Below are 27,851 nucleotides of genomic sequence, written 5' to 3'. Positions count from 1 at the left end.
TACTTTTGACAGTTGGAATGACATTTTATTCTTGTTGATGCTTTATGTTTACAGTGCAATCATTGCTAGTCAGTGATGTTAGTTGAGTTTCATTGCTATTATAATTTTGCTATTGTTTGTATCTATGACTATCTTTGGTTTTATGTTTACTGTGATTTTTATTGATAATCATATTCCAAAAACTCAGTAAAATTTTCTAGGTAATTTTTGTGTCTGGCGTCGATTTGTTTACTAAGGATATCATTTGCATAATGTTTTGTGTGGGTACATATTTCTAATTCTTCCAAGATGTCCATGGTAAGTCCCTTTGGTATTCTGTGTAGAACCTGTATTATATTTTCGATGTATTCTGCTTTGTGGTTTTGGTTTTTGAGATGCTGGTGAAAGCTTGATTGACTGCTGTCACATTTTCTTGTATGCTCTTTGAATCTAACGTTAAAAATTTCTTCCTGTCTAGCTGATATTGAATTTTGCACAGTCATTACATGAAATTTTGTATAATCCTGGGTTGTCAAAAATATACAGAATTTCGTGTAATGACTGCGAAAAGTTCTAGATTGGTCAAACAGGAAGAAATTTTAACATTAGATTCAAAGAACACGCAAAAAATTGCAACAGCATTCAATCAAGCTTTTACCATGATCCCAAAAATCATAACCACAAACAGAACATATTGAAAATACATTAAAAGTTTTATACAGAATACCAAAGTGATATACCATGGACATCTTGGAAGAATTACAAATGCAGTGGAATGTCGGATACTAAGCATAATTCATTCCAGAATCTTATACATAATGTGAAATATTCATTAAGCGAAACAATTTATCCCCTATAAATTAATGTAAAATACGATAATGTGTTCTGTACAGGAAAAGTACTAAAAGTTTTATCTTACTCATGCCATTTATTCAAAGAAAATTATACATACAGTATTATGTACTTTATTGTTCATGATACATAAATAATTCTTTTTTACTAGGAAGCTATCTATAGTCATTTGTGTCTGCTGATGCTTCAACACTTGGCAAACAACTGACACAGCATTATTGTCAAATAAATTTGTAGCGCATGTAGCTATTGCTTTGTTGGGGTGATAATTTTCGGTGTATGATGCAACATATTCCCATGCTTTCAACATTTCCTTTATAGGGCCAGTAGATTGCTGCTTTGCTGTTACCACCACCTCCTCCTCCTCCTCCTCCTCCTCCTCCTCCTCTGAAGAATAAGAATAAGAAGAAGAAGAAGAAGAAGAAGAAGAATTCCTCTCCACAACTTCCTACTGGGAAAAACACTGCTACTCCATAAGCTCTTAAGTGGTCATTTCTTGGCTGTGATCTTCCACAAACTCATTGATACCATTTTTATCCACTTCTAGTCCCATTCTCTTGGCCAAAGACAAAATCTTGTTGACCACAGGCATCGAATAAAATGCCTCAGAGTCACATTCAACAATGCACTCCAACGCCTTTTCAATCATCTTGATGCTGGCAACGATGTTGAAGTGATATTTCCAAAACTCTCTGAGAGTGAGATTGGTGGCTTTAGTCAACTCAAGGTAATGCTAGATGAGTGCATTAGTGTAGAGCTTCTGAAAGTTAGAAATAATCTGGTGGTCCATATGCTGGAGTAACAGAGTGGTGGTGGGGGCAGAAATTGGATCTTGATGAAATGAAATTCTTCAAGGAGGTGGTCTTGTAGGCCTGGGGAATGGGCAGGATCATTGTCCATAACAACCAAGACATGGAGTGGCAGATTCATCGCAAGTAAATATTTTTTCACCGAAGGACCAAATAGTTCATTGATCAAATCACAAAAAAAGATCAAGTATCACCCACGCCTTGTTGTTGGACCTCCACATCACTTTTATCTTGCTCTTCTGGACTTGTACACTTCTGGAAGGCTCATGGGGTTTCTGAATGGTAAACAAGCAGCGGTATAATTTTCAAATCGCCAATTGCTTTGGCACAGAATAGCAGTGTGAGATGGTCTTTCATTGGCTTGTGACTGGGCAATGCATTCTCCTCTGCTGTTATAAAGGTACACTTCAGCATTATTTTGCAAATTAGACCTGTATTGTCACACGAAACCTGTTGCAGCAGATAACCATTAGAATATACGAGCATCTTGATGTTGTTGATGAAGTTCTCTGCTGCCTTTGTGTTAGAGCTGGCTGCTTCACCGTGCCTCACAGTGCTGTGAATGCTGGTTCTTCTCGAAGCACCCACAGCTTCCCTTTAAACACTTCTTCGGCCGCTGGTGATCCTGGTGTCTTCTCAAGGAGGTTGGCAAAAATCATTCACGCCTTTTCACAAATGATCTTCTCGTTAATAGTGCAATTGCTTCTCATTTACCCATGTAATGAGCAACCTTTCAACATCGTCCAGAATACAAAACCGTTGTTTGGCATGTATCCCCCCCTCCCCAAGAACCATGGACCTTGCCGTTGGTGGGGAGGCTTGCGTGCCTCAACAATACAGATAGCCGTACCATAGGTGCAACCACAACGGAGGGGTATCTGTTGAGAGGCTAGACAAACGTGTGGTTCCTGAAGAGGGGCAGCAGCCTTTTCAGTAGTTGCAGGGGCAACAGTCTGGATGATTGACTGATCTGGCCCTGTAACACTAACCAAAACGGCCTTACTGTTTTGGTACTGTGAACGGCTGAAAGCAAGGGGAAACTACGGCCGTAATTTTTCCCGAGGGCATGCAGCTTTACTGCATGATTAAATGATGATGGCATCCTCTTGGGTAAAATATTCCGGAGGTAAAATAGTCCCCCATTCAGATCTCCGGGCGGGGACTACTCAAGAGGACATCGTTATCAGGAGAAACAAAACTGGCATTCTAAGGATCGGAGCGTGGAATGTCAGATTTCTTAATTGGGCAGGTAGGTTAGAAATTTTAAAAAGGGAAATGGATAGGTTAAAGTTAGATATAGTGGGAATTAGTGAAGTTCGGTGGCAGGAGGAACAAGACTTTTGGTCAGGTGAATACAGGGTTATAAATACAAAATCAAATAGGGGTAATGCAGGAATAGGTTTAATAATGAGTAAAAAAATTGGATTGCAGGTAAGCTACTACAAACAGCATAGTGAACGCATTATTGTGGCCAAGATAGACACGAAGCCCATGCCTACTACAGTAGTACAAGTTTATATGCCAACTAGCTCTGCAGATGATGAAGAAGTTGATGAAATGTATGATGAGATAAAAGAAATTATTCAGGTAGTGAAGGGAGATGAAAATTTAATAGTCATGGGTGACTGTAATTCGAGAGTAGGAAAAGGAAGAGAAGGAAACATAGTAGGTGAATATGGATTGGGGCTAAGAAATGAAAGAGGAAACCGCCTGGTAGAATTTTGTACAGAGCATAACTTAATCATAGCTAACACTTGGACCACAATCTATTGGTTATGAACTGTAGATTAAAACTGAAGAAACTGTAAAAAGGTGGGAATTTAAAGAGAAGGGACCTGGATAAACTGAAAGAACCAGAGGTTGTACAGAGTTTGGGGAGAGCATAAGGGAACAATTGACAGGAATGGGGGAAAGAAATACAGTAGAAGAAGAATGGGTAGCTTTGAGGAATGAAATAGTGAAGGCAGCAGAGGATCAAGTAGGTAAAAAGACGAGGGCTAGTAGAAATCCTTGTGTAACAGAGGAGATACTGAATTTAATTGATGAAAGGAGAATATATAAAAATGCAGCAAGTGAAGCAGGCAAAAAGGAATACAAACGTCTCAAAAATGAGATCGACAGGAAGTGCAAAGTGTCTAAGCAGGGATGGCTAGAGGACAAATGTAAGGATGTAGAGGCGTATCTCATGAGGGGTAAGATAGATGCTGCCTACAGGAAAATTAAAGAGACCTTTGGAGAAAAGAGAACCACTTGCATGAATATCAAGAGCTCAGATGGAAACCCAGTTCTAAGCAAAGAAGGGAAAGTCGAAAGGTGGAAGGAGTATATAGAGGGTCTATACAGGGGCGATGTTCTTGAGGACAATATTATGGAAATGGAAGAGGAGGTAGATGAAGATGAAATGGGAGATATGATACTGCGTGAAGAGTTTGACAGAGCACTGAAAGACCTAAGTCGAAACAAGGCCCTGGGAGTAGACAACATTCCATTAGAACTACTGACAGCCTTGGGAGAGCCAGTCCTGACAAAACTCTACCATCTGGTGAGCAAGATGTATGAGACAGGCGAAATGCCCTCAGACTTCAAGAAGAATGTAATAATTCCAATTCCAAAGACAGCAGGTGTTGACAGATGTGAAAATTACCGAACTATCAGTTTAATAAGTCACAGCTGCAAAATACTAACGCGAATTCTTTACAGGCGAATGGAAAAACTGGTAGAAGCCGACCTCGGGGAAGATCAGTTTGAATTCCATAGAAATGTTGGAACACGTGAGGCAATACTGACCTTACGACTTATCGTAGAAGAAAGATTAAGGAAAGGCAAACCTACGTTTCTAGCATTAGTAAACTTAGAGAAAGATTTTTGACAGTGTTGACTGGAATACTCTCTTTCAAATTCTGAAGGTGGCAGGAGTAAAATACAGGGAGTGAAAGGCTATTTACAATTTGTACAGAATGCAGATGGCAGTTATGAGAGTCGAGGGGCACGAAAGGGAAACAGTGGTTGGGAAGGGAGTGAGACAGGGTTGTAGCCTCTCCCCGATGCTATTGAATCTGTATATTGAGCAAGCAGTAAAGGAAACGAAAGAAAAGTTCGGAATAGAAATTAAAATCCATGGAGAAGAAATAAAAAGTTTGAGGTTCGCCAATGAAATTTTAATTCTGTCAGAGACAGCAAAGGACCTGGAAGAGCAGTTGAACGGAATGGACAGTGTCTTGAAAGTAGGATATAAGATGAACATCAACAAAAGCAAATCGAGGATAATGGAATGTAGTCGAATTAAGTCGGGTGATGCTGAGGGAATTAGATTAGGAAATGAGACACTTAAAGTAGTAAAGGAGTTTTGCTATTTGGGAACAAAATAACTGATGATGGTCGAAGTAGATATAAAATGTAGACTGGCAATGGCAAGGAAAGCGATTCTGAAGAAGAGAAATTTGTTAACATCGAGTATAGATTTAAGTGTCAGGAAGTCATTTCTGAAAGTATTTGTATGGAGTGTAGCCATGTATGGAAGTGAAACATGGATGATAAATAGTTTAGACAAGAAGAGAATAGAAGCTTTCAAAATGTGGTGCTACAGAAGAATGCTGAAGATTAGATGGGTAGATAACATAACTAATGAGGAGGTATTGAATAGAATTGGGGAGAAGAGGAGTTTGTGGCACAACTTGACTAGAAGAAGGGATTGGTTGGTAGGACATGTTCTGAGGCATCAAGGGATCACCGATTTAGTACTGGAGGACAGCGTGGAGGGTAAAAATCGTAGAGGGAGACCAAGAGATGAATACACTAAGCATATTCAGAAGGATGTAGGCTGCAGTAGGTACTGGGAGATGAAGAGGCTTGCAGAGGATAGAGTAGCATGGAGAGCTGCATCAAACCAGTCTCAGGACTGAAGACCAAAACAACAACAACAATCTCCTTAATCTTGTCCTTGTTCTTGAGGATAGTGCAAATAGTTGATGTAGGCTAATTATATGTGCATGCCAAATCGGCAATACTCACACCACATTCGCATCTCAAAGTGATTTTACATTTCATTTCCAAGGTCATTTTCTTTCTCTTATGGTCATCTTCTTGTGGATTTACCTTTGGAGACATTTCTGAGAAAGTTATTGAAATTTGCACAAAAAAAGGCCATGTGAACCAAGTTTAGAAAAGTGTGTGATCACAAGTGGCGCTCAGGTGGTAGCAGAAAGAGCGCTAAACCCAGACTGCAGTACATACTGATGACATCGTTCATATGCCACAGCCGATAATGAAAGGTGTTCATAATCTTGAACGTTTACCTCACCTCACATGCGAATGGCTGGTGACATCACACTGAGCTAAATTGTTGTCACTCAGTATGCAAAACATTGTTTGTTAAGCGAGTGTCTCCTTCCCTCTCTCTTCTTCCTCTTCCCCCCCCCCCCCCCCTCCCCTTCCCCCGAATTGCATGTTATGCGAGGGGCTTCTTAAATGAGGTCCCATTGTATATACCCTCACAAAAAGTTATCCAGCAATATCCTTAATGAAGAGATTGTTCTCAAACGCAAAAAATATCTACAAAATTTTTAAAAATCACAGTAAACATGAAACCAAAGATAGTCATATTTACAAATGATAACAAAATTATAATAGTGATGAAATGCAAGTAATGTCACTCACTAGCAAAGACTGCATTGTAAACATAAAGCATCAGAGAGAATAAAATGTCATTCCAACTGGCAAAAGTATTTCACAAAAATATTATACACAAACAAAACTTACGTGGTTATGGTGACCTAGCAACAAATAGATAATTACTCACTCATGTAATATGGGCATCTATTCCAACTAGATCTATGTATGTAGGCAAACTGACCTTTCCCTACAAAATTATATGAATGTAAGTACACTTACCAAATGTAACATTACACGTTTACTTGAGAATGGTGCTATAGCTAAAACAAGCTTGTAGTAAAGGAGTAGGATTACTCACTAAACTATTGACAGCTTACCTGGAATTATTCACTAAAAATGTCGTATCATGATGTAATCTAGGGTACAGGGCTAACTGAGAAGATGATGGGGATACTTTTACAGTGATAAAGTCATTATGTTTTGTGGATAAACAGAAGATAAATTTGGAGAAGTAGATGCATTGGAAAAGGAGAAATGAATCATTGAGTAAAGCCTCTTCTGCACAATCTCGATCACTTTGGTCATGTAAAAGACTGGGTGAAATACCAATGACTATTATGTCACTTAAAGCTTTGAATATAGTACAAGGAGTTATCTTTCACAGAAGCATGATATTTCAGACAGATGAGGAGCTACAAGCTAATCTAGCACAGTGAGGAGTACATTTTGTCAGATGGGTTCAAAAATGTCCAAAAGATAACTGAACAAGTACAGGCTCTTTCATTTTAGCTTCTGAAGAAAATATTCTCTCAGAAAAAGTTACAGTTAGGGGGTATAATGTGATGTGAAACCTGAAGTTCCATCATCCATGAGATATTTTCCATGCTTTTGTTTTGGAAACACGTCATCCCGCTGTATGGCAGACCCTAAATGCAGAAATATGAATTTCATCCTTGTGAACAACCACCTTTGCATGTAAATTGTATGGAACACCATCCCTCACATTCATCGATCTGTCCAGTATTTAAAAAAGAAAACAATATCCAAGAAAGTATGAAACGGTGGATCAACTGTCATATCCTGAGGCACAGAAAATATATGAATGCATGCGTTCACTCAACATGGTGACAAATCATGCAAAAGCAGCAGCTATCACCACATCTACTTCAAATTTTTCAGCGCTTGATGTACCACATGCTATCGACCAAGAACTTGCAAACAAAACCAAAAGTTACGAGCACGAGAGATCTCCACCCCTTTTTATTTTCAACTTTACAGAGTCAGCTGGAGCCTCCCTGTGGATACAGCAGGAGAGACTTCACATCCCTCCGACTGCACCAGGAAAGAAGACCTCTCCACAGATTCTTCTTCCCCAAAATGTTCTTGATGTATAGTCAAATACTAGTCATTGGTTAAAAGAAACTAAGGTGTCAGGCAGAAGAAACATTCATCATCTTCTTGCCCAGACCTACAACCTGAATAATTCCATGATGGGTAGCAGCAAAATGAGAAAAAGAAGGGAAAAGGCAAGCAAAGAACAAAGGAAAGAACTGATTCATCAGTTCTGACAGAACTGGAATTATCTTCAACAGCTGAAGAACATGCAAAAACTAAGCCAAGCACACAAGAGGCACTGGAACACTGCAGATCAGTGCATATCAACCTCACCTTCACTGACCACACCAACGCCTTCACTGTGATTTTACAGTAGAAATGCAATGCGTCACCATCTGGAAGAAGTTCGACAATTGATCACAAATTCTCCCACATTATTTATTGCTGTACAAGAATCAAGATTTTTAGAGGGCTTTCTTCCTATGTTTAGAGGATATAACATGTACAGTAAAAATGGAGTAAATGGTAGAGAGATAACGACTTGAAATGGCAGATAATAGAGACTATTCTCAGACCTTGATTTCTGTCAAATAAATTCGGAAGCCCCAACACATTTTAGGACCTCCTACGGCTCCTATTTTGCAATAGGTTTGAATATTTGCAGACCTAACCTCGCACCTATGGTCCAACGGAACATTCCAATAGTGATCATTAGCAGATTACTGTATCAGTTCCAGATTTATACCACACTGATAGTTTTATCACCGTGGTCCCTGCAAAGATCCAATTAGAATTCTTCCACTGCTGAAGCACAGATGACAATAAATACAGAGAAAAGAATTGATAAAGTAGTACAGGATGAGGCAGATGTGTTCATCCCAAGCTGCATCCACGTCAATATCATTCTCTTCAGGTTCTACTAGATAGAAACCTGTTTCATGGTAGTGCAAAGTGATCGCGGATGCCATCAGAGAACAATGAAGGACTCTACAATGTCATAGGCAAGCCTCCTCTACTGAAAATTTTCTTTTATTCAGAAGATTAAGAGCAAAAGCATATTACTTAGTGAAAGAGAAGATTGCTTTCAAGAATGTTGGGAATGATATCTTTTTTCTATGACGGCTCTTCCTCAGCTTCACAGGGATGGCCAAAATTACAGCAGATAAGTGAATTTCACAATACTGGTAGAATCTAGGGAATTCTTGACTTATGAAAAATCAACACCAGTTCCCCTGACTTTGCTGAAATTTTAGTGATACATTATGCAGAAATGTCTCCATGTAAGAATTTTGCTCAGCATAGACTTTTAAGATAATATAATACCATATCTTTCAACAGACCAGGCAACCTACAGTGCACCCTTTATAACTTGGGAACTAAATAACATTTTAAAACAATGTGGAGATATGCCCCCAGTACCATATGGCTCCCATAATCATGCATTTCATCATCTTGGTGAAAACAGTAAAAAGCTATTGCACAAATATTTAAAAAGATATGGCAATGCACAGAATTTCCCTCGTAATGGAGGGCAAGTATCACAATATTTATAGCAAAACCAGGACAAGACCACAGACCAATCACCATAACCAGCACTTTGAGAAATTTTTTAGAAAGGATGGTTAATGCATGGCTTTGTTGGTGTTTGAAATGTAGAAATCTTCTTTCCCGATTCCAGTTGCGTATTCCAAAGATCTCAAACAAACATAGATCACCTCATACAATTGGCATTTGTGATTTGAGAGGCCTTTGTGCACTACTAACGTGTGGTTGCAGTATTTTTTAATTTATACAAGATGTACTATACAACATGGTGGCATCACTTTTTATCAGCTTTGCAAAAGTGGAGTTTACGAGGAAAACCAGTCTTTATACAAAGTTCTCTCTCTCTCTCTCTCTCTCTCTCTCTCTCTCTCTCTCTCTCTCTCTCCATATCATTATGTACAGTAGAATGCCAACTTTAGACAGATGTGCAGAAGGCACAAAAGTTGGTGCAACACCATGGATTATGTTTCTCACCAACTAAATCATGCGTCGTTTGTAGAATACAGTCTGCCCATCCTCATCTAGAACTATATCTTGAAATGCAGTTACTGGAACTAGTGGGGCAGTACCATTTTCTAGGAGTTCTTTTTGATAACAAACTTACATGGTTACCACATACACGACAGCTCAAAAGTCCCAAATGAAGAAACTGAATAGTGTTTTCCGTCGCTAGCAGCACGTCAAATGCAAATTGAATAGTTTTAGTAACAGTGTATGAAGTGCTCATATGGAGGCATGGTTTATGGGTCAGCAGCAAGAATGCGGAAATATTAGACCCTGTTCACCACAGTGGAATCTGTTTGGCAGTTGGAACTTTTGAGACGAGCCCAGTCAGTAGCCTTCTTGTAGAAGCAGGAGTACCACCATTGAAAATATGTAGCCAAAAAAATTTATTTAACTATGCATTCACAATTAATCAAATACCAGACCAACCGATTTTGTTTCACAGTCCAATGAAACATTTACGTAGTAAACTTTTTTCCCTTACAACAGCATTGGCACTTTGTGGCAAGAACTCCACAGAGAATCAAAAACATTGTGGGCCACTGGGTGACTATCCAGGTACAGCTCATTGACCCATCCTCACAACTTTACTTCTGCCAATACCTCTCCTCCTTCCAAATTTCATGGAAGTTCTTCTGCATATCTTGCTGGACAAGCACTACTGGAAGACAATGTGCAGGAATTGTTTATCCAAAGCTTAAGGGATTGTTTCATGGTGAATATTTAACTGCAGTGATGTGTGTGGTGTTTGGAAGTTACCTGGCAGATTGGAGTGTGTAATGATGAAGAGAGATACTGGCGGAAGTGAAACTCAGCAGATCATATACTTTGCATGGGATTGCTCAGTTGGTAAGAGCACTGCTCAATGAAGGCAAGGTTCTGTGTTCAAGTACCAGTCTGCTGCGCTGTTTTTGGTGCCAGTAAGTTTAGAAACAATACACACTCCACTGCAGAGTGGAAGTTTTCTGCTCCAGTTATCTTGTCAGAGGTAACATAAATTTGGGTGATGTTTTACTATGCTTCAAGTATCCAAAACTGCTGTTCCTGTCTGTACTAACCTCTGTAACCTGTGCTGCCCCTTGATCAGTGGTAGATTTGTGGGGCAGTGATTTGTGTAGCCCATAGAGCACTTACAGTTCATGATGCTACAGCTTCTTATTGGTTGTCTTCATTCTGCATTGAATTGGTGAGCACACTGTGATCCTCCAGGCCATTATTACATTCTGAAATAGCTGACGACAAACCTTGGCGTCCACAAATTGTTGTCACTAGTAGCTGATCAGTAGTTGTGATTTGTCCTCAACTGATGTATCACCATCGTATCCTTAACACAGTTGGACATGAAATATGCAGTGCTAATATCAAATGTTGGGCATAATTGAATTGTGTGTGTGTGTGTGTGTGTGTGTGTGTGTGTGTGTGTGTGTGTGTTTGATGTATTCCCCATTTAGAGTTTTCTATCAACTTACTTTAATTGATAAACATTATTTTAAATATATGTATCAGTGTGAACCTACAGAATAATTTGTGATCTCTATTGTTTTAGGCAACTGATTTGGAAAAGCAGATTTGCACTCTTCGTGCTACAATTCAAGAGAAAGACAATGAAATACTAGAAAGACAGTGCTTGGTTCTAGAGCTTGAGAACAAGGCAAAAGAACGAAGTATAGAGAATGAGAAGAAATTACATTGTGATAAGATGGCACGAGAAGAGTTGGAAAGAAAGCTTGCAGATGCTCAAGATATGAGAGGAAAGTATGAGAGAAAGGTCTCTGAATTAGAACAGAATGTAAAAGATGCTGAATTGAGAGCAGCACAGGCTGAATCAAAGCACAAAGAAGTGAAAAACAATTTAGCGAAAGTGACAGCAAAACTAGAACAAGAATTACTCTTTTCTAATGAGAAAAGAAATGAAGCAGAGTCAGAGTTACACGAATTGAGTATGAAGCTGCATAACTCTGAGATGAAAATTATGGACCTGGTGGGTCAGATTCAAGCTATGAATGAAGAAAATAAGAAAAAGAAGAGTGAGTTGGAAGAAGCTTCAATCAGAATTAAAGATATTGAGCTTGCTGCGAGTTCTAAACTTGGTGAACTTGAGAAACAATTTCAGGAGAAAGAGTGGGTGTTGAAAACAGAATTAGAGAGAAAATCAGAAGAGTTTGAAAAGCAAAAATTATTTGGTGAAAAGCTGCAAAGGAGAGTTAAGGAACTAGAAGACAGAGAATGTGCTTTAAAGCAAGAAGCTGATATGAAAGTTACAGAGATTGACAAAAAACTTAAGGTATGTGACCATTAATCTGACTCTTCTGATTGGAAATTACTGTGTAATTTTATGTAAATTGCCTCCCAAGAAGCATGTCTTCTGTCATTCTTATTATGAAAATTAGTAAAAAGTAATGGATTTACAGTTAATGAGTCTCTTGTCGTGTTTCCACATGTTTAAAAGCCAGTAATACTCTTTATTCCTTCATTAAGTGCCACTTTTTTGTATTCAAGAATGATGATCTGTTGCATCTAATAACAATATCTTGATGACAATGGTTGTTGCATTTTTCTTGTTTCTCTTTTATTGTTCTTGTGTCTTCTGTGATTTGATTTTGGGCAGACTACTACAATATACACTGTCTGTATTAGTCCTTTGGATGTTTCATATTTCATTACTTCTGTTACTGTGTACAGTTAGCAGTTGTGCACACATTTCAATATTCATTATTTTCTGTCTTGCCTACTACCTTTTAGTATGTATTGTACCCATTGTTAACATTTGAGAGCAGAATTCACAGTCAGTCTCGTAAATGTAGCATATTTTCATACAGGTTTTGTGCACCACTTCTTCTTTGATTGCAAGAATTTAAAAGATTTGAGGAAAAGACAGAGGTGGAGAACACACACACAAACACACACACACACACCCACACACACACACACACACACACACACACACACACACACACACACACACACACAGTGATTGTGTGTAATCATCCCTCCAAAAATAGCAGTAGAAGCTACATGAGCATTTATCCATGTTAGTCATTTCTGTGACTTTTTTTTTAAAAAAAGGGCATTTTTTATGCCAAAAAATCAGAGTGATTTTTAACTGTACCAATTAGATTGTGTACAATCCTTACTCTGGTCATGTTTTGTTAAGGAAGGAAAACAGCTCTTACTCTTTGCTATGCTCATATTTTGGACACATGCTGCAGTAAATCTTAATCATATTACATTTCTTCTTCATGGTGGCTTGTTAATTACTGTAGCTCCCTCTGGTGGAATTGGCGTGGAAAAAATATTTGCCACTTGGTGTTTTTACTTTTTAAATTGCATTTAGCAGATATTTAATGACAAACTTCCTAGTGGTGAATTTCTCTCCTTTATATCTTATATTTATTTATTTCTGAAGTTTATGCATGTAAAAATAACAGTTCTGGGCATACATGTATGGTTCTTCATGTAGCAGCAGTTTCATTGTTGTATGTGAATTACATATTTCATGATATGTTAGATACACTGTCTACCAAAAAGTGTGAAGCATCTGGAAGGGGAAGAGGAAACAAAATGAAACCTCAGGGATAGATAGGCTATGTCATGTTATTTCAGTGATTACAGTAATTACAGTATAGAGTGAAATTTATAAAGAACTTAGCACTATTAACCCACTTTTCAGTATGACATTGCACATCCTCTGGTCTGGGTGGATGCACTGACTCAGTCAGGAGAAGGGGGGGGGGGGGGTCATAAAGACTAGCTGGCGAACAACTTTTGTAACTGATTCTTGATACTGGCAGTAGGACGTACTGATGTCTTGAGTTAGTCCTGTTCATGTTGCATCGTGGGCAGATCTGAAGATCTCGCTGGCCACAGAAGTACCTAAACATCACACAAGCAGCTCATGGAGACACATGCCGTGTGTGGACAAGCACTGTCATGTTGAAAAGCAGCTCGACATATTGTAGCGCAAAAGGTAACACGAGGCAGCAGAATGTCTGTGATATACCATTGTGCCACTCAAGTTCTCTCAATCACTACTACCTGTGACCTGATGTCAAAGCTGATAGCTTCCCATAACATTATCCCCGGAGTAGCTCTGCCGTGCCTCTCCAGAACATTGGAACAAGTGGACTTCTTCCTGGGTCAGCACAATACTTGCCAACGATGGTCATCTGGAGTAGTGCAGAATGGTGATTCGTTGCGGAAGACAGTGTGACACCATTCATAAGCATCCATGCTTCCCAGTGGAGGCACATCTCCAAACACAGCTGTTTGTGTTGCGAAGCCTACGGCAGCCTATGTATGGGATGGTAATTCTCTAGTCCAACCGCTGCCAGTCTCCAACCAGTGCAGGATGACACAGAATGTTGCAGAGACTCTTGGATGGCAGACGCAGATGTGTGTAGTGCTCAATGTGGCAGACCTCCCTTGAGACAGTCATACAAGTTTGCCTGCCCTCACATTCCCATGGAGTCTAACACCGGGCAATTGTAACATCTGAATGCCCCACAAATGTGGATATTGCATGATTTGATGAGTCGACCACGTGGAGACCCACAGTGAGACTGGTGTTGAGATGTTGTCTCACAAGAATACACGGCATCCTGTATCTTTCACAGTGATGATTCAACATTTGACATTCTAGCTACACTCTCTTTATATACCTTGCCATGTTTGGTAACAAACTCTAAACATGAATAACACTAATACACTCTGGTGGCCCTTCCACCTGTCACAGAGAATTGCAACTCAGTTTACACAGCTGACAGATAAAACTGATACTGATATTTTAGTTCTGTAACTGGTATTTTGTGGTATTTCTTAGATCCTGGTTATAACGGGTTTTTCATTTTTTAGTAGAAGCAGGTAAAAAACCAACATATCACTTTTCTATAGCAGCAGTGCTAAAATTTTTGTTTTTTTAAAATAAACCTTTAAGAAAAAACTAATTTTTATTTGTAAAATATCTGTTGCTTTGAAATATTGGGTTATAATAGAAAATGGGAAGACCAATCAGCGCTATTGTAATAACAATGCCAACAGTTAAAAATGAGTGGCAAACATATGACACAAGAATAAATACAGCACTACTGATAGAGTAATGTACCTGTTGTTTTGTGGTGTAGCAAATTAGATGGTACACCTGGTCATTTCGGTAGTTCCTCACTGTTGTCTTGGGATATCAGCTGCATTGCAGAATGGAATCGTCACTAGTTTGAAAGTAATTTACTTGGTATGGTAGCAATGAAGTGCAGTGTTCCATTTGCTTTAAAGGATTAAAAACAGGAGAGAGCACAAGAAACTTGCGACGCCATGTAAGGAGAAAACATACACAATGTTCCTTGCAAGAGAATGTAAATTTATTTTATATACCTACAATTCTGTCAGAGACAGCAAAGGACTTGGAAGAGCAGTTGAACGGAATGGACAGTGTCTTGAAAGGAGGATATAAGATGAACATCAACAAAAGCAAAACGAGGATAATGGAATGTAGTCAAATTAAATCGGGTGATGCTGAGGGGATTAGATTAGGAAATGAGACACTTAAAGTAGTAAAGGAGTTTTGCTATTTAGGGAGTAAAATAACTGATGATGGTCGAAGTAGAGAGGATATAAAATGTAGACTGGCAATGGCAAGGAAATCGTTTCTGAAGAAGCGGGTGCTGACAGATGTGAAAATTACCGAACTATCAGTTTAATAAATCACAGCTGCAAAATACTGATGTGAATTCTTTACAGACGAATGGAAAACTGGTAGAAGCCGACCTCGGGGAAGATCAGTTTGGATTCCGTAGAAATGTTGGAACACGTGACGCAATACTGACCCTACGACTTATCTTAGAAGCTAGATTAAGAAAAGGCAAACCTACGTTTCTAGCGTTTGTAGACTTGGAGAAAACTTTTGACAATGTTGCCTGGAATAATCTCTTTCAAATTCTGAAGGTGGCAGGGGTAAAATACAGGGAGCGAAAGACTATTTACAATTTATACAGAAACCAGATGGCAGTTATATGAGTCGAGGGACATGAAAGGGAAGCAGTGGTTGGGAAGGGAGTGAGACAGGGTTGTAGCCTCTCCCCGATGTTATTCAATCTGTATATTGAGCAAGCAGTAAAGGAAACAAAAGAAAAATTTGGAGTAGTATTAAAATCCATGGAGAAGAAATAAAAACTTTTAAGGTTCGCCGATGACATTGTAACTCTGTCAGAGACAGCAAAGGACTTGGAAGAGCAGTTGAATGGAATGGACAGTGTCTTGAAAGGAGGATATAAGATGAACATCAACAAAAGCAAAACGAGAATAATGGAATGTAGTCTAGTTAATTCGGGCGATGCTGAGAGAATTAGATTAGGAAATGAGACACTTAAAGTAGTAAATGAGTTTTGCTATTTGGGGAGCAAAGTAACTGATGATGGTCGAAGTAGAGAGGATATAAAATGTATACTGGCAATGGCAAGGAAAGCGTTTCTGAAGAAGAGAAATTTGTTAACATCGAGTATAGATTTAAGTGTCAGGAAGTCGTTTCTGAAAGTATTTGTATGGAGTGTAGCCATGTATGGAAGTGAAACATGGACGATAAATAGTTTGGACAAGAAGAGAATAGAGGCCTTTGAAATGTGGTGCTACAGAAGAATGCTGAAGAGTAGATGGGTAGATCACATAACTAATGAGGAAGTATTGAATAGGATTGGGGAGAAGAGGAGTTTGTGGCACAACTTGACTAGAAGAAGGGATCGGTTGGTAGGACATGTTCTGAGGCATCAAGGGATCACCAATTTAGTATTGGAGGGCAGCGTGGAGGGTAAAAATCGTAGAGGGAGACCAAGAGATCAATACACTAAGCAGATTCAGAAGGATGTAGGTTGCAGTAGGTACTGGGAGATGAAGAAGCTTGCACAGGATAGAGTAGCATGGAGAGCTGCATCAAACCAGTCTCAGGACTGAAGACCACAACAACAACAACAACAACAACCTACAATTCTGTTGATGTGCTATAAACTTGGGATAATAACTGAAACCTTAATATTATGGTTGCTTTAGGGTGAAAACTCATAGCATCATGAAGAGAAGACTGCAGGAAAGTTAACAACTTGTGAGCTTTTGCTCCTGCCATTGCCGTGCCAGTCTTCTTCAACTTCATCTATGGTGGAGACAATGAGACCAGTTTCTATCGCAGCCTCAACCTCGTATTGATAGAGATTTCCTACTCCTTTACATTAGTTGGAATTTTTCAATCTTTGTTCAGAGTCTACATTTATTAATGGAGACAACAGCAATAAAAACAAGAAAATTGGTTATTTCAGAAATAATTTCCTTTAGTGGTTTTAACAGTCATGGTAAAAGGGAGATGAAAAAGATTGGTATAACCAAACGCCAGTTTTTTTTTTTTTTTTTTTTTGTGATAACTGGAACCCTAATTGACATCCAATAACGTCATATGGATGCTTCATTTTTTTGTCATTCAGTGTATATCAGTTTTCAACTTAACAGTGTGTTCCTTATGCTTATAGGAATCTGAAATATGCTCAAGAGAGAAAGTAAGGGAAATGGAGAAACTATTGAAAGAGAAAGAAAATGAATTGCATCGTCAGTTAGATGAAGCAGCTGTTGCAGCATCAAGCCTTACTTTAGAAAGAACAAAGCTAGTTAACGAAAAGTTGCGTTTGGAACAAGATGTACGCCGTCTTGACCTAAGGTTAACTGATGTTGAGAAAAATAGCCAAGAAAAAGAGAAACAACTTCAGGCAGCTAACCATCAGTTAGAAGCAAAGGTAAAACTAATGAGTTTTTGTTTTTGTAGTATTGTATATAGGTTTTTGCAATGTTAGGCAATGATGATGTTTTGTGACAAAGTACAGTGTCTGCCAAGTCAACAAATACTTTATACATGGGTTACTTTAGACCATAATTTCATTATTAACAGTTCTTTCTCACACAAAAAAGTCAAAATTTTGAGTATGAATGCATAAGAATGCTTGGGACTATGTGTGTATCTTTGAATGTTTCGTAAGCAATTTATCATATTTCATCCCCCTCCTGGTTTTTTGTGTGTCTTTTATTTTTTAACTACATTTATGTTAGCTTGTCACGACATGGATGCTGATTTGTCAAGAATTTGACTGCCTTAAATTGAAATAATCAGATCCTGGGATTAATAGAATATTATTCAGCAGTAAGAATGATAATAAAGGTACATCCTGAAATGAATGGTGATAGTTGCTGAAACTAATTTTGCACAGATTAAGGAAAAAGTGAGGTAAGGAGGAAAAATTATTACTGGAGAAGTGGTTAAATATATAAATCTGTTTACAGTGAGTCATGGAGAAAAACTATGTAGGTGACTGCTAAACAGCTAAAATAATATTATCTTGTTATTTCATGAAGTTCAATAAACATCTGTTTACCAGTAGTTGGTGTCAGTAGACATAGCATTGGGGAGGAGGGGAGAGATAAGACAAGCCATAGGAAACAAATGTATAAAACTATTCACAGTTGAAGATCATCTGCGCAGAAAGGAATTAAAAGTTTTTAAAATGTAATAAAGTGTTTGGGAATGGAATTGTCTGGAGATACAAGTGTAAATGAGACAGTGAACCAGCAACAGACAGAAGTGAGACAGAAGTGGTAGTAAACAAAAAGCCTACTCAGAGAGAAGACAACAAAAATCATTTCCCAAAACTAAGCTGATTCCGTGCAAAGACAGTGTCTATCTGTGGGAATTATACCTGTCAAGATCAAAAATGAGTCTGCAAAATTATCTGGACACTGATAACTGTCCTAGGTGAATTCAAGTTAATCATTCAACGATTTTTGTCAGTCACCCGATTCTGCTGTAACAGCTGTGGAATCATTCAAAGCAGTGCAGAAGTTCTCCAGTCTTGGAAAATTAGTTGAAGGCAGCTTCAACCTACTAAATATAGACTGGGATGTCTATAGATTCATTGGAGGCAGTACGGGAATCAGTCTTGTAAAGTAGTTCTGAACATCTTCTCCAAACACTGTGTTGAGCAGCTAGTTCAACAACCCATATGTGATGGAAATATTTTAGAACTTTTAGCTACAAACAGACCTGACTTTATCGACACTGTCGGTCTAGAGACAAGGATTAGTTATCATGATATTGTCATAGCGACTATGGTTACTAAAGTTGATAAATCCATCAAAAAGTCTAATCCTGATTAGGCAATGAGTGGACATCAGTTAGTTCTAATATGATAGACATAGTTGAACTGTGGACAAAGTTTAAACTGATTGTAAACTGTACTCTGGAGATGTATGTATTGAGTAAATGAATTAAGAATAGAAAGGGCCTCAATGCATAGATTTAAAAAATCTGAAACTTCTGAGGAACCAGAGAAAGAATGCAGAAAAGTTGACAGGTGAAAGTTAATAGAAATTCATGCATCTGTAAAAAGATCGATGTGCAAAGCATAAAACAACTTCTAGCATTATGCATTAGTGAAAGATCTTGTGAAGAACCCAAGAATATTGTAATCCTGTGTAAGATCACTGAGCAGGTTGAAGCCTTCTGTTCAGTAGCACATTGATCAGTCTCGTGTGGCAACACACAACAGAAAATGGAAGGTTGAAGTTTTATATATTGCATTAAAAAAAAAATCATTCATACAGGGGGCTGTACAGGGTTACGACCCTTTTGCCATTGTGCAGACTTCTGTACGGAAGACATTGAAATAAGCATCCCTGGCATTGAAAAACAACTGAAAGACTTGAAAATAATTAAGTCCCTATGTCTCATTGGAAAGCCAATCCAGTTTTTAAAGCATTTGGCGCTTGAAGATCTATTAAGGGATAGAGCTAATTATGCTGTCTTGGGTAGTGAGTGTTTATCAGAGGTGATGGTATCGTTAGGAATATTCTAGCAAAGTGAGAAAAGATCATTCTTGGTCTGTGTGTATAGAGTATCTCAAAAGAAAGTTTATATTTGATGTGTCTAAATAAAATAGAAGTTGAAGTCTGTCAACAAAATCTTTATTTATTATTGAAATATACAGTTTAATAATTTACTTCTTAAAAATAATGACATTTAAGTGGAATCTAGTATGGCTACGTCACTCATTTAAACATGAACAAAATTTTGCACAACGGCTTGGCATATAGACATTGGGATGGCTGCCACTTCAATATGGATATTTTCTTTTGATTGCTCCAGAGAAGTCAGATTAATGACATACACTTCAGATTTGACGTATCCCCATAAGGAAAAATCCATGGGCCTCAAATCTGGGCTGCATGGGGGCCAATATATGTGACCACTCATGGAGATCAATTTGCCAGGGAAAATTTCACGAACTCACTGTATAGATGCATTAGATATGTATGACTCTGTCTTGCTGAAACCATATTCTTTGCTTATAATGAGCTAATTTTTGCGATTATAACACCAAAAAGTCATTTGACACTGTCACATAATATTCCAAATTCACTGTAACTGCACGACCCCTCTCGTCCTTGAAAGAGTATGGACCAATTATTCCTCGAGCCAACACTGCAGCTCATACAGTAATTTCTGCTGAATGAAGGGGTTTCTCTTGCTTCTGTTTAGGATTCGTTGCTCTCCAATAGTGGCAGTTTTGCTTATTGATATGACCAATCAGCTGGAAATGAGCTTCGTCAGAAAACAGGATGATGATAAATAAAGGGCACTCAGTCTCATCATTAATGAACTGCAGCCTTTGTGTGGCATCCTCAAGCTTTACTTCTTGCACCAATTGGATTTTGTAAGAGTACAGTATAAGTTCCTTTTTGCAGAATTTGGTGAAGGATGATCTATGCACATTTAAAGAATTTGCACCCCTATGAATGCGAAGGTTAGAATCATCATGAACACATGGATTTACACTCTCCATAGATTCGCCCATTCTTGATGGCCTTGGTCATCCAGATTTTGGTTTGGCCAGTGTTGAACCAGTTTCCTCAAACTTTTTGATCCATTTCCGGATAAGGGGAACACTTAGAGCATAATTTACATTATGCAAACCATGATTACTGCAAAACTTCCCCTCTGCTACAGTCACTGAACCACCGTTTTTGTAAAATTCTTGCACACAGAAACATGGTATGCCCCCAAGAAATGCTCCATATCAGCTGAATTCCTAAAGACCAAGCAAGCAGTGAACATACCCCTTCTCACTCCCCCCAATTTGTTGCACATGCACATAAAGCTCTTCAAGTGTAAACTTTCTTTCGAGACATCCTATACATAAATGATCTGGTGGGTAGGGTGATCAGCTGTTTGCTGACGACACTTTCGTGTACAGGAAAATGTCACCATTGACTGACTGACGGAGGATACAGGATGAAGGTAGAATTTTTAATTGGTTTGATGAATGGCATTTTGCTCTAAATGCAGAAAAATGTAAGCTAATGGAGATGACTAGGAAATACATCTTGTAATGTTCAAATACAACATTAGTGGTGTGCTGCTTGACACAGTCACAGTGATTAAACATCTAGGTGTAATGTTGCAAAACAAAATGAAATGGACTCACCACATTAGGTCGGTAGTAGGTAAGGCGAACGCTCAACTTTGGTTTATTGGGTGTGTTTTATAAAAGTGTAGCTCATCTATAAAGGAGGCTGCATACAGAACAATTGTATGCTCCTCACTAGCTGTGTTTGGGTGTTGGATCCCCTGGGTCAGATTTAAGGTGGTCAATGAAGCAGTTCAGAGGGTATTGTTAGGAATATTACCAATATGTTCGATCAATACAGAAGTATTACAGGAATGCTCTGTGAACTCCAATGGGAATTTCTTCAGGGAAGGTGATGTTCTTTCCATGCGAAAGTTTAGAGATCGGGCTTTGTCATTTCTCCCTTGCTCCATTTGCAAGCAAAACGTAAAAACCCATGGCTGTCAATGGTGCAAAGTAGTCTCCCCCTCCCCCCTCCCTCCCCTCATGCTGTGTGCGATGATGACTTGCAGAGAGTGTATGTAGACTTAGATACAGACATCAAGGGGAGGGGCAGCAGATGGAAATAGCAGGAAAGATTAGTACAAGATAGACCAGTTGGATAGTATGGATGAAGTATCTACTGCCATGTCAGCACTTTTTCAATTGGTGGCCAAATGATCATTCAGTGTCAAGAGTCAAAGCGAGGATCAAATTATTAAATACAACAAATTAATATTATATAAATTGATATGAATACACTGTCCATCCGAAAAGTTCCAAGACTGACATTCCAGGTGTATGAGCTATGGTTAGTGCACTAACTATAGTGGCAGCTTGAAGTGGCAACTGCAAACATCGGATGTGCATTTGACCAGTCGGTTGTGAGCAGATAGTGTTAAGCAGTGGATATGTGGTGATAGTGTGTCAGTGTCATTGTGTCGCAAGTTGCAATGGTGCAACACCTGTAAATCAAGTGTTTGAGACATTCTCCAGAATATTTGAAAGAAGAGAAAATTGTGTTCAATGTTGGTCCCATCCAGCTCTATTCCAGAACAAAAATGACAATGCATAGGTGCCTACCATGATTTTGAAATACAAAACACGTACAATTATTTTATGGAGAAAATCATCACGCATAACGAGACTTGGTGTTATCAATACGAACCTATTTGTATATGAGAAAGTGCAGAAATTGAGATAAAGGTTCAATGCCATGGTGGTGTGAAAAACATTAAAGGCTACATGAATTGAACAACATCTCAAAGAAGGACTTTCATGTAAAGCTCTACAAAAATTTAATAAGAGAATTTGCTTTGTTCTGAAGTTATAAAGTCATCAGTATTGATGTCCATCATATTCAAAATTAATCCCCTAGAATTATTTATTTGTTGTATCTCATTGCAACAGATTGGAGGCATGTCAAAAGAACCGTAGGACCAGATGTATTACACAGGCAGCTGCAACATTTCTGCAGCTGCCGAAAATGAACTACTGCATGATACTCCATTTTATCAGTGTCTTGCACCATTTTGAGTTGCCTCCACCTAGCGCTGCGACGACTGTGGCATGGGGATTTCAGTCTGACGAGGACTGCAAAATTGTACTTGCCAGAAAAAAATTTAAAAGATATTATTTAACTCTATTCTTGCATCCCATTTTACAAATTATTTTTGTTATAGGGGATACAGGACAAAGTCGTGAAATGTCATTCTTGTGAAACTCAAATGGTTCTCTGTTCCTACAAAGTAATGAGTGCAATCAACAAAGGATCTCAAATTTATTCCATAGTCATAGATTTTCAGGAGTGTTTTAATACTATTCCTGGCAATCTGCTTCGTATGAAATGGCGTGCTCATGGAATATCACATAGACCGTGTTACTGAATCCACGATTTTCTATCATAACGGTCACAGTAAGTAATAACTCATTGGGATTCCTGGTAGGAAACCGTTTTTGTTCTATGCGAATGATTTGGGAGCTCTCGTAGATTATGTGCATTTGATGCTATTGTTTACTATCAAGTGATGGTAACAGAAGATTAGAACTAATTACAAAGTCATTGAGGCGAGATGTTTGAATTGGCAACTGACAAAGTATGAGGCCCACCACATAAGCACCAACAGAATTCTTTAAATTTATGTCACATATTAAAGATGTAAATTAGAGGCTGTTTGAATAAATATCTATGGATTATGGGTAGGAGAATTTTAAATTGGTGTGATCCTCCAGTAAATGTTGTAGGGATGTAAACTGAAGGCAGTTTTATTGGTAGTGCTCTTAGTATGTTCAGCATTTTCCCAAAAGAAACTTCTTAAACTGCCATTACAAAATTCATAAAAGAAACTGCGTACAGTACACAGGGTCACCCTCTTATAGAGTATTGCTTTGCGATGTAGAAATTATACCAGATAGGACTGAGAGAAGACTGGGGGAAAAAATCAAATGAGAATGCCTTGTTTTGTGTTATCACAGAGTAGGGACTGAAGTGGCATTGATTTGATAAAGGAGGTGGTACGGCAATCATTAAAACAGAGTTTTCATTGCAGTGAAGGATCTTCACAAAATGTCAGTAGCAACTGTCTTCTTGTCTTGCATTCTTTGCCAAACAGTTAAGCATGAATTGCACAGTAATAATGTAAAGTAGATAAATGTGAACTGAACATTCAGTGAACAATATTCACTTATGAGAATCAAACTTTGCTGTCACCTGATTATGTACCTCTTCTTGAACCATTAATTTCTCGATGCTTACACTGAGTTGTGCCAAGATCCCTGCCCTTTAAATTACCTAACCCAGTTATTCTACTTAAGATGTTTAGTAAACTGTATGCATTATTGGCTTCATTATTATAGTAGTGTGGAACATTTGCTTTTTCTGCTTTTCAGTGTTTGAGCTATTATGAAATGTATTTTCCACTATTTAGCAAGGTAATATGTTTTTCTCTAGGTGAAGAAACTGCAAGAAGAAAAGGATGCTTTACAAAAATCTGTCCAAGAATTAGAATTTGCAAACTCTGAACTTGAGAAAAATCTTGCTAAAATGAATGAGAGAAATCAACAAGTGGCACTCAGTGTGAGAAGTGGACATACATCTGGTAAGAGTTACAAAAAAGTTCTTTATAAATTTGTGTACGGGTTTTTCAAATATGACTTTGCAGTAATATACCCGTATCAAGCCATCTCCAAAGTGAAGTACACATACTGTATAATGAAGAAATATCTGTAGAATCCTTAAGCCTTTTATTTTTTATTATTTTTTTTTAAAAAAAAAGCTTCCTTCTTGTTGTGCTGGAAATAGTAAATTGGGGAAGGGGTGTTGAAGTAATAGATAAAATGTTAGTACCCAATAAAATTATGACAATAAGATTTCATTAACAATATTTGTCACAGCTTATGCTCTACATTTCCTCCTAAATAAAAGTTAAAATCATTGTCACACTGATTCATGATTAAAGGAGAAATGCAATGCAAGAAAGAAAGATATGTCATCCTATATATTTTTTGCTTCATTCTATTTCTTTAATATTAAAAAACTGGTGTTCACTGTTTCATTGGTATCATTTACAAAGTTGCTAAACAAAAATGATGCAGAGTTCGGTTGGTTGTAATTATCTTTTACAATTTTGAAGCAACATCTTAAGTAGTAAATACAAGTAATACATGTGATTTCTTATAAACAGTATGTGAGATATCTCTGTAGCATTTCAAATAAATAATGAGAACATTTTTCAATGCAGGAGTGCAAGAAAAAAGTATAGGTCATAAAGTGGACCTTATATCTCCATCTAGTTTGTCATCTGGATTTGATGTGTTCAGTGGTGAAAGTGGGTCGCTTCCAACCAGCCTCTGGTCTCTGCCATCCCGATTCTTTGACAGTATGAAGGATAGCACAAACAGTAGTGGCATGCAATATGTACTTGCTAGACAGTATAGTGATTTGTCTGATGGCATGTCGGAAGAACTTGCGTCAGATGAGTATAGAGGAATGGTAAGACACTCAGCTCAATCTTACTTATGATACTTTACTAATTGTATAGTGTATTTGTTAGTAATTTCACTGGAAATTACTTATTATAGAATTAAAGTAATGCTGTCTTTAGACTAGATCATTTTCCCCCGTTTTATTTCCAGGTGCCTAGAGTAGGCAGGCAATTATCTGCCCCTTGCGAACAACAATTGGATTCTTTTGAAACGAGAAATACAGCAACTTCACCTGATTTAGGAATTGAAAGTGATCAAGGCCGATTGTCGAGCCTTGAGGCTGCTCCTGCACAAACACCTTTACTACATTTGGAAAGGACACAGCATCTGGAAAATCAGGATGGGATATTTCAAAATAATTCTGCTCTTGTTCCTACTTCAAGTAAGTTCCCTATTCCAGGATGAGATTTTCACTCTGCAGCAAAGTGTGTGCTGATATGAAACTTCCTTACAGATTAAAACCGTGTGCCAGACCGAGACTCGAACTCGGTCCGGCACACAGTTTTAATCTGTCAGGAAGTTTCAAGTTCCCTATTATTACCTTTCATTTTTAGCTTTTACTAGCTGCTATAGCTGTTACATGCCATTGAATGTGTTGGTAAGGAAATACTTACCAGCAGAGAGACTTGAAAATATGCATGGATGGCAGCTTGAATAACAGGTTAACAATATGTTCATGTTTGTAATGTTTTCCCCCTTTTGATTTCCTGCTCTCTCTATGCCCTTGTATCCCCTCACCCGCACAAATGAGGAATGAACTAATAGTTTTGAAATCTAGGATAATGTAATGACTTTTAAATGTGCATATCAGCAATACTAAAAATTTTGCCTTATAAGTAACATTCAGATATTACATCTCATAATTTTGTCAAGTGAATTTCCTTTCTGATACAACTATCACATGTTGCAGCTGACAAAATTCATCATTATAAAAATTGTCAGTTTTATGAAAGTCAACATATAAATGCAAATGCAACCCTACGATTCATCAGAATTCATCAGTGGAACTAATTTCCTTGATGAAGTACAATGTTTTTTTTTTATTTTTTAGTTAAGATTTTGTGCTGTAATTATTACATGGGTAAAATTCTTTTGTTGCAGAGAATGAATGTAATGACCTGATAATGCTCAGGCAAGAAAATACAGAACTGAAGAGACGCCTTGTTCAAACTCGTAAAGCTTTAGAGAAAACAGTTGAGCAACTTGTAAGTGCAAATCAGAGAAAGAAACAGGTTGAAAAAGCTATATGTAAGCAGTTGTACAAAACACACACCATACTCAAGCAATCAAGGGTTAATTTGCAAAGTGAAACAACAGAAGGTTCATGTACAGAAGAATATGAGTAACTTTGCAGAGTGTTTACAAATTATTGAGTGTATATAGTTAAGAAATTCTAAAATTTCTTTTAAGATGAATTCGTACCCAAAAATTTGGTGTATGGCTCAGGGTAATTTATTTGTTGCTGTGAAGCTAACTTAGCGTCAGTGATAGAAACAGATGCAGTGAAATGGCTGGCAATGCATGATTAACAGTGACATTTGACTTTGTGAAATATATTTTTCTTGTAAAATGTTTTTCAGGATTTTTGAAATAGTGGTTAATGTGACTTCACGTTTTCATCAGTTTGTCCTTGTCTTGACAAATGCTTTATACTGCCAAAAAGTAAAGTATGAGGTATTGATACCATGCCTGTGGATAAATACATGACCATTTTCAAAACAAATATTTTTAATATTCTTGATATGTCTGTTATTTGTACCTGTTGTAAAGTAATTCATTTCACACATTGTGTGAAACTGTTTCTTAATGTTTGTACATATTGTACTATACATTTTCCTTTTTTTAACAAAATAAATATTTATCTTCTGAATTTATATGAAAAATGTTTTAAACCCTTTTCTCTGAAGCAAAGTTGTAGTCATAAAGTATTCCTTACTTTCCTACCATTATTAGATTGATACGCTGCCTCTGTGGTCTAGTGAGATGCTGGGTTTGATTCCTGGTGACCACCTCATATTTTATTGTGGTGGGAAGGTCAGGAATAAAGTTCACTCAGCCAAAAATGAGAAGCTGCTTGATGAAATAAGTAGCAAAATTAATGTGCATGCTGCTGAAGTGGCATCAGGCAGAGAAAGAATTACATCAAGCTGGTAGCCACATAACATTTATGTTTTTTGTGATCAGTAGTAGTATGTAATAAAACATTTATTACTGAGTAATAACAAATGAGTGAATTATTTCAATTTTTGTAATACAAAAGAGGTCTCACTTGACTCTGTCAGCACATATGTGTTTCAGCCCATCCAATATGATCTATTTTCATGAAGACAGTATTCTGCAGGAGCCCAAAAATAGTAACCACCATGTTTATATAATCTTAGTTATCACTGAAGTAGAGACACCATCTTTGTTCTTTCAAATGCAGCTATGTGTAGCAAACCCCACCCCTCGCCCCTTAACCATCTAGAAGTGTATCTCTCAAATAGGTAAATTTTGTGATCAACTGGTCTGTAGGTCTGACGAGAAACTATTTTCTGTTGTGATGGGTTAAGTAATGCAGCACCAGGAAGACTAGTCTACATTTGCTAGTCAAATACTTTAACAAGCTGTGTATTCCTATTTGGAGGTTTTGTACGAGGTATAGCTAGACTAATGTTTATGTTCATCAAATTAGATGGAAATTGTGTAGGTTAGGTGTTGCTCATAGTTAAAGGCTCTGAGGCAGAACATATATTTCTCAGTGAAAGCATATATTTCTCAGTAATAATAGATTACAGAATTTAAATTGTGAATTCACATTTCAGATATTTCCTCTCTGAATCTACAC

At 37.8% G+C, this 27,851-nt stretch overlaps 1 protein-coding gene across 5 annotated transcripts in view; it reads left to right on the top strand.

Annotated features, from left to right (window-relative positions):
- Positions 1 to 26,894, top strand: part of LOC126484389 (centrosomin-like) — a 435,221-nt gene extending 408,327 nt beyond the window's left edge. For 4 of the 5 annotated variants that reach the window (XM_050107884.1, XM_050107886.1, XM_050107885.1 and 1 more), the window contains 6 exons: positions 11,182 to 11,919; positions 17,141 to 17,401; positions 23,991 to 24,138; positions 24,781 to 25,031; positions 25,175 to 25,406; positions 26,126 to 26,894. In XM_050107884.1, the coding sequence (XP_049963841.1) occupies positions 11,182 to 11,919; positions 17,141 to 17,401; positions 23,991 to 24,138; positions 24,781 to 25,031; positions 25,175 to 25,406; positions 26,126 to 26,370 (1,875 nt within the window). In that variant the 3' untranslated portion in view covers positions 26,371 to 26,894. The remainder of the gene's footprint in view (positions 1 to 11,181; positions 11,920 to 17,140; positions 17,402 to 23,990; positions 24,139 to 24,780; positions 25,032 to 25,174; positions 25,407 to 26,125) is intronic. The other variant, XM_050107887.1, reaches the window with a different exon arrangement.
- The last annotated feature ends 957 nt before the right edge of the window (positions 26,895 to 27,851 follow it).

Source organism: Schistocerca serialis, chromosome 6 (assembly GCF_023864345.2).
Source record: "Schistocerca serialis cubense isolate TAMUIC-IGC-003099 chromosome 6, iqSchSeri2.2, whole genome shotgun sequence".
Taxonomy (NCBI): domain Eukaryota; kingdom Metazoa; phylum Arthropoda; class Insecta; order Orthoptera; family Acrididae; genus Schistocerca; species Schistocerca serialis.
The sequence above is the reverse complement of the archived record's forward strand: the minus strand, read 5'-3'. Positions and strand labels throughout refer to the sequence as shown.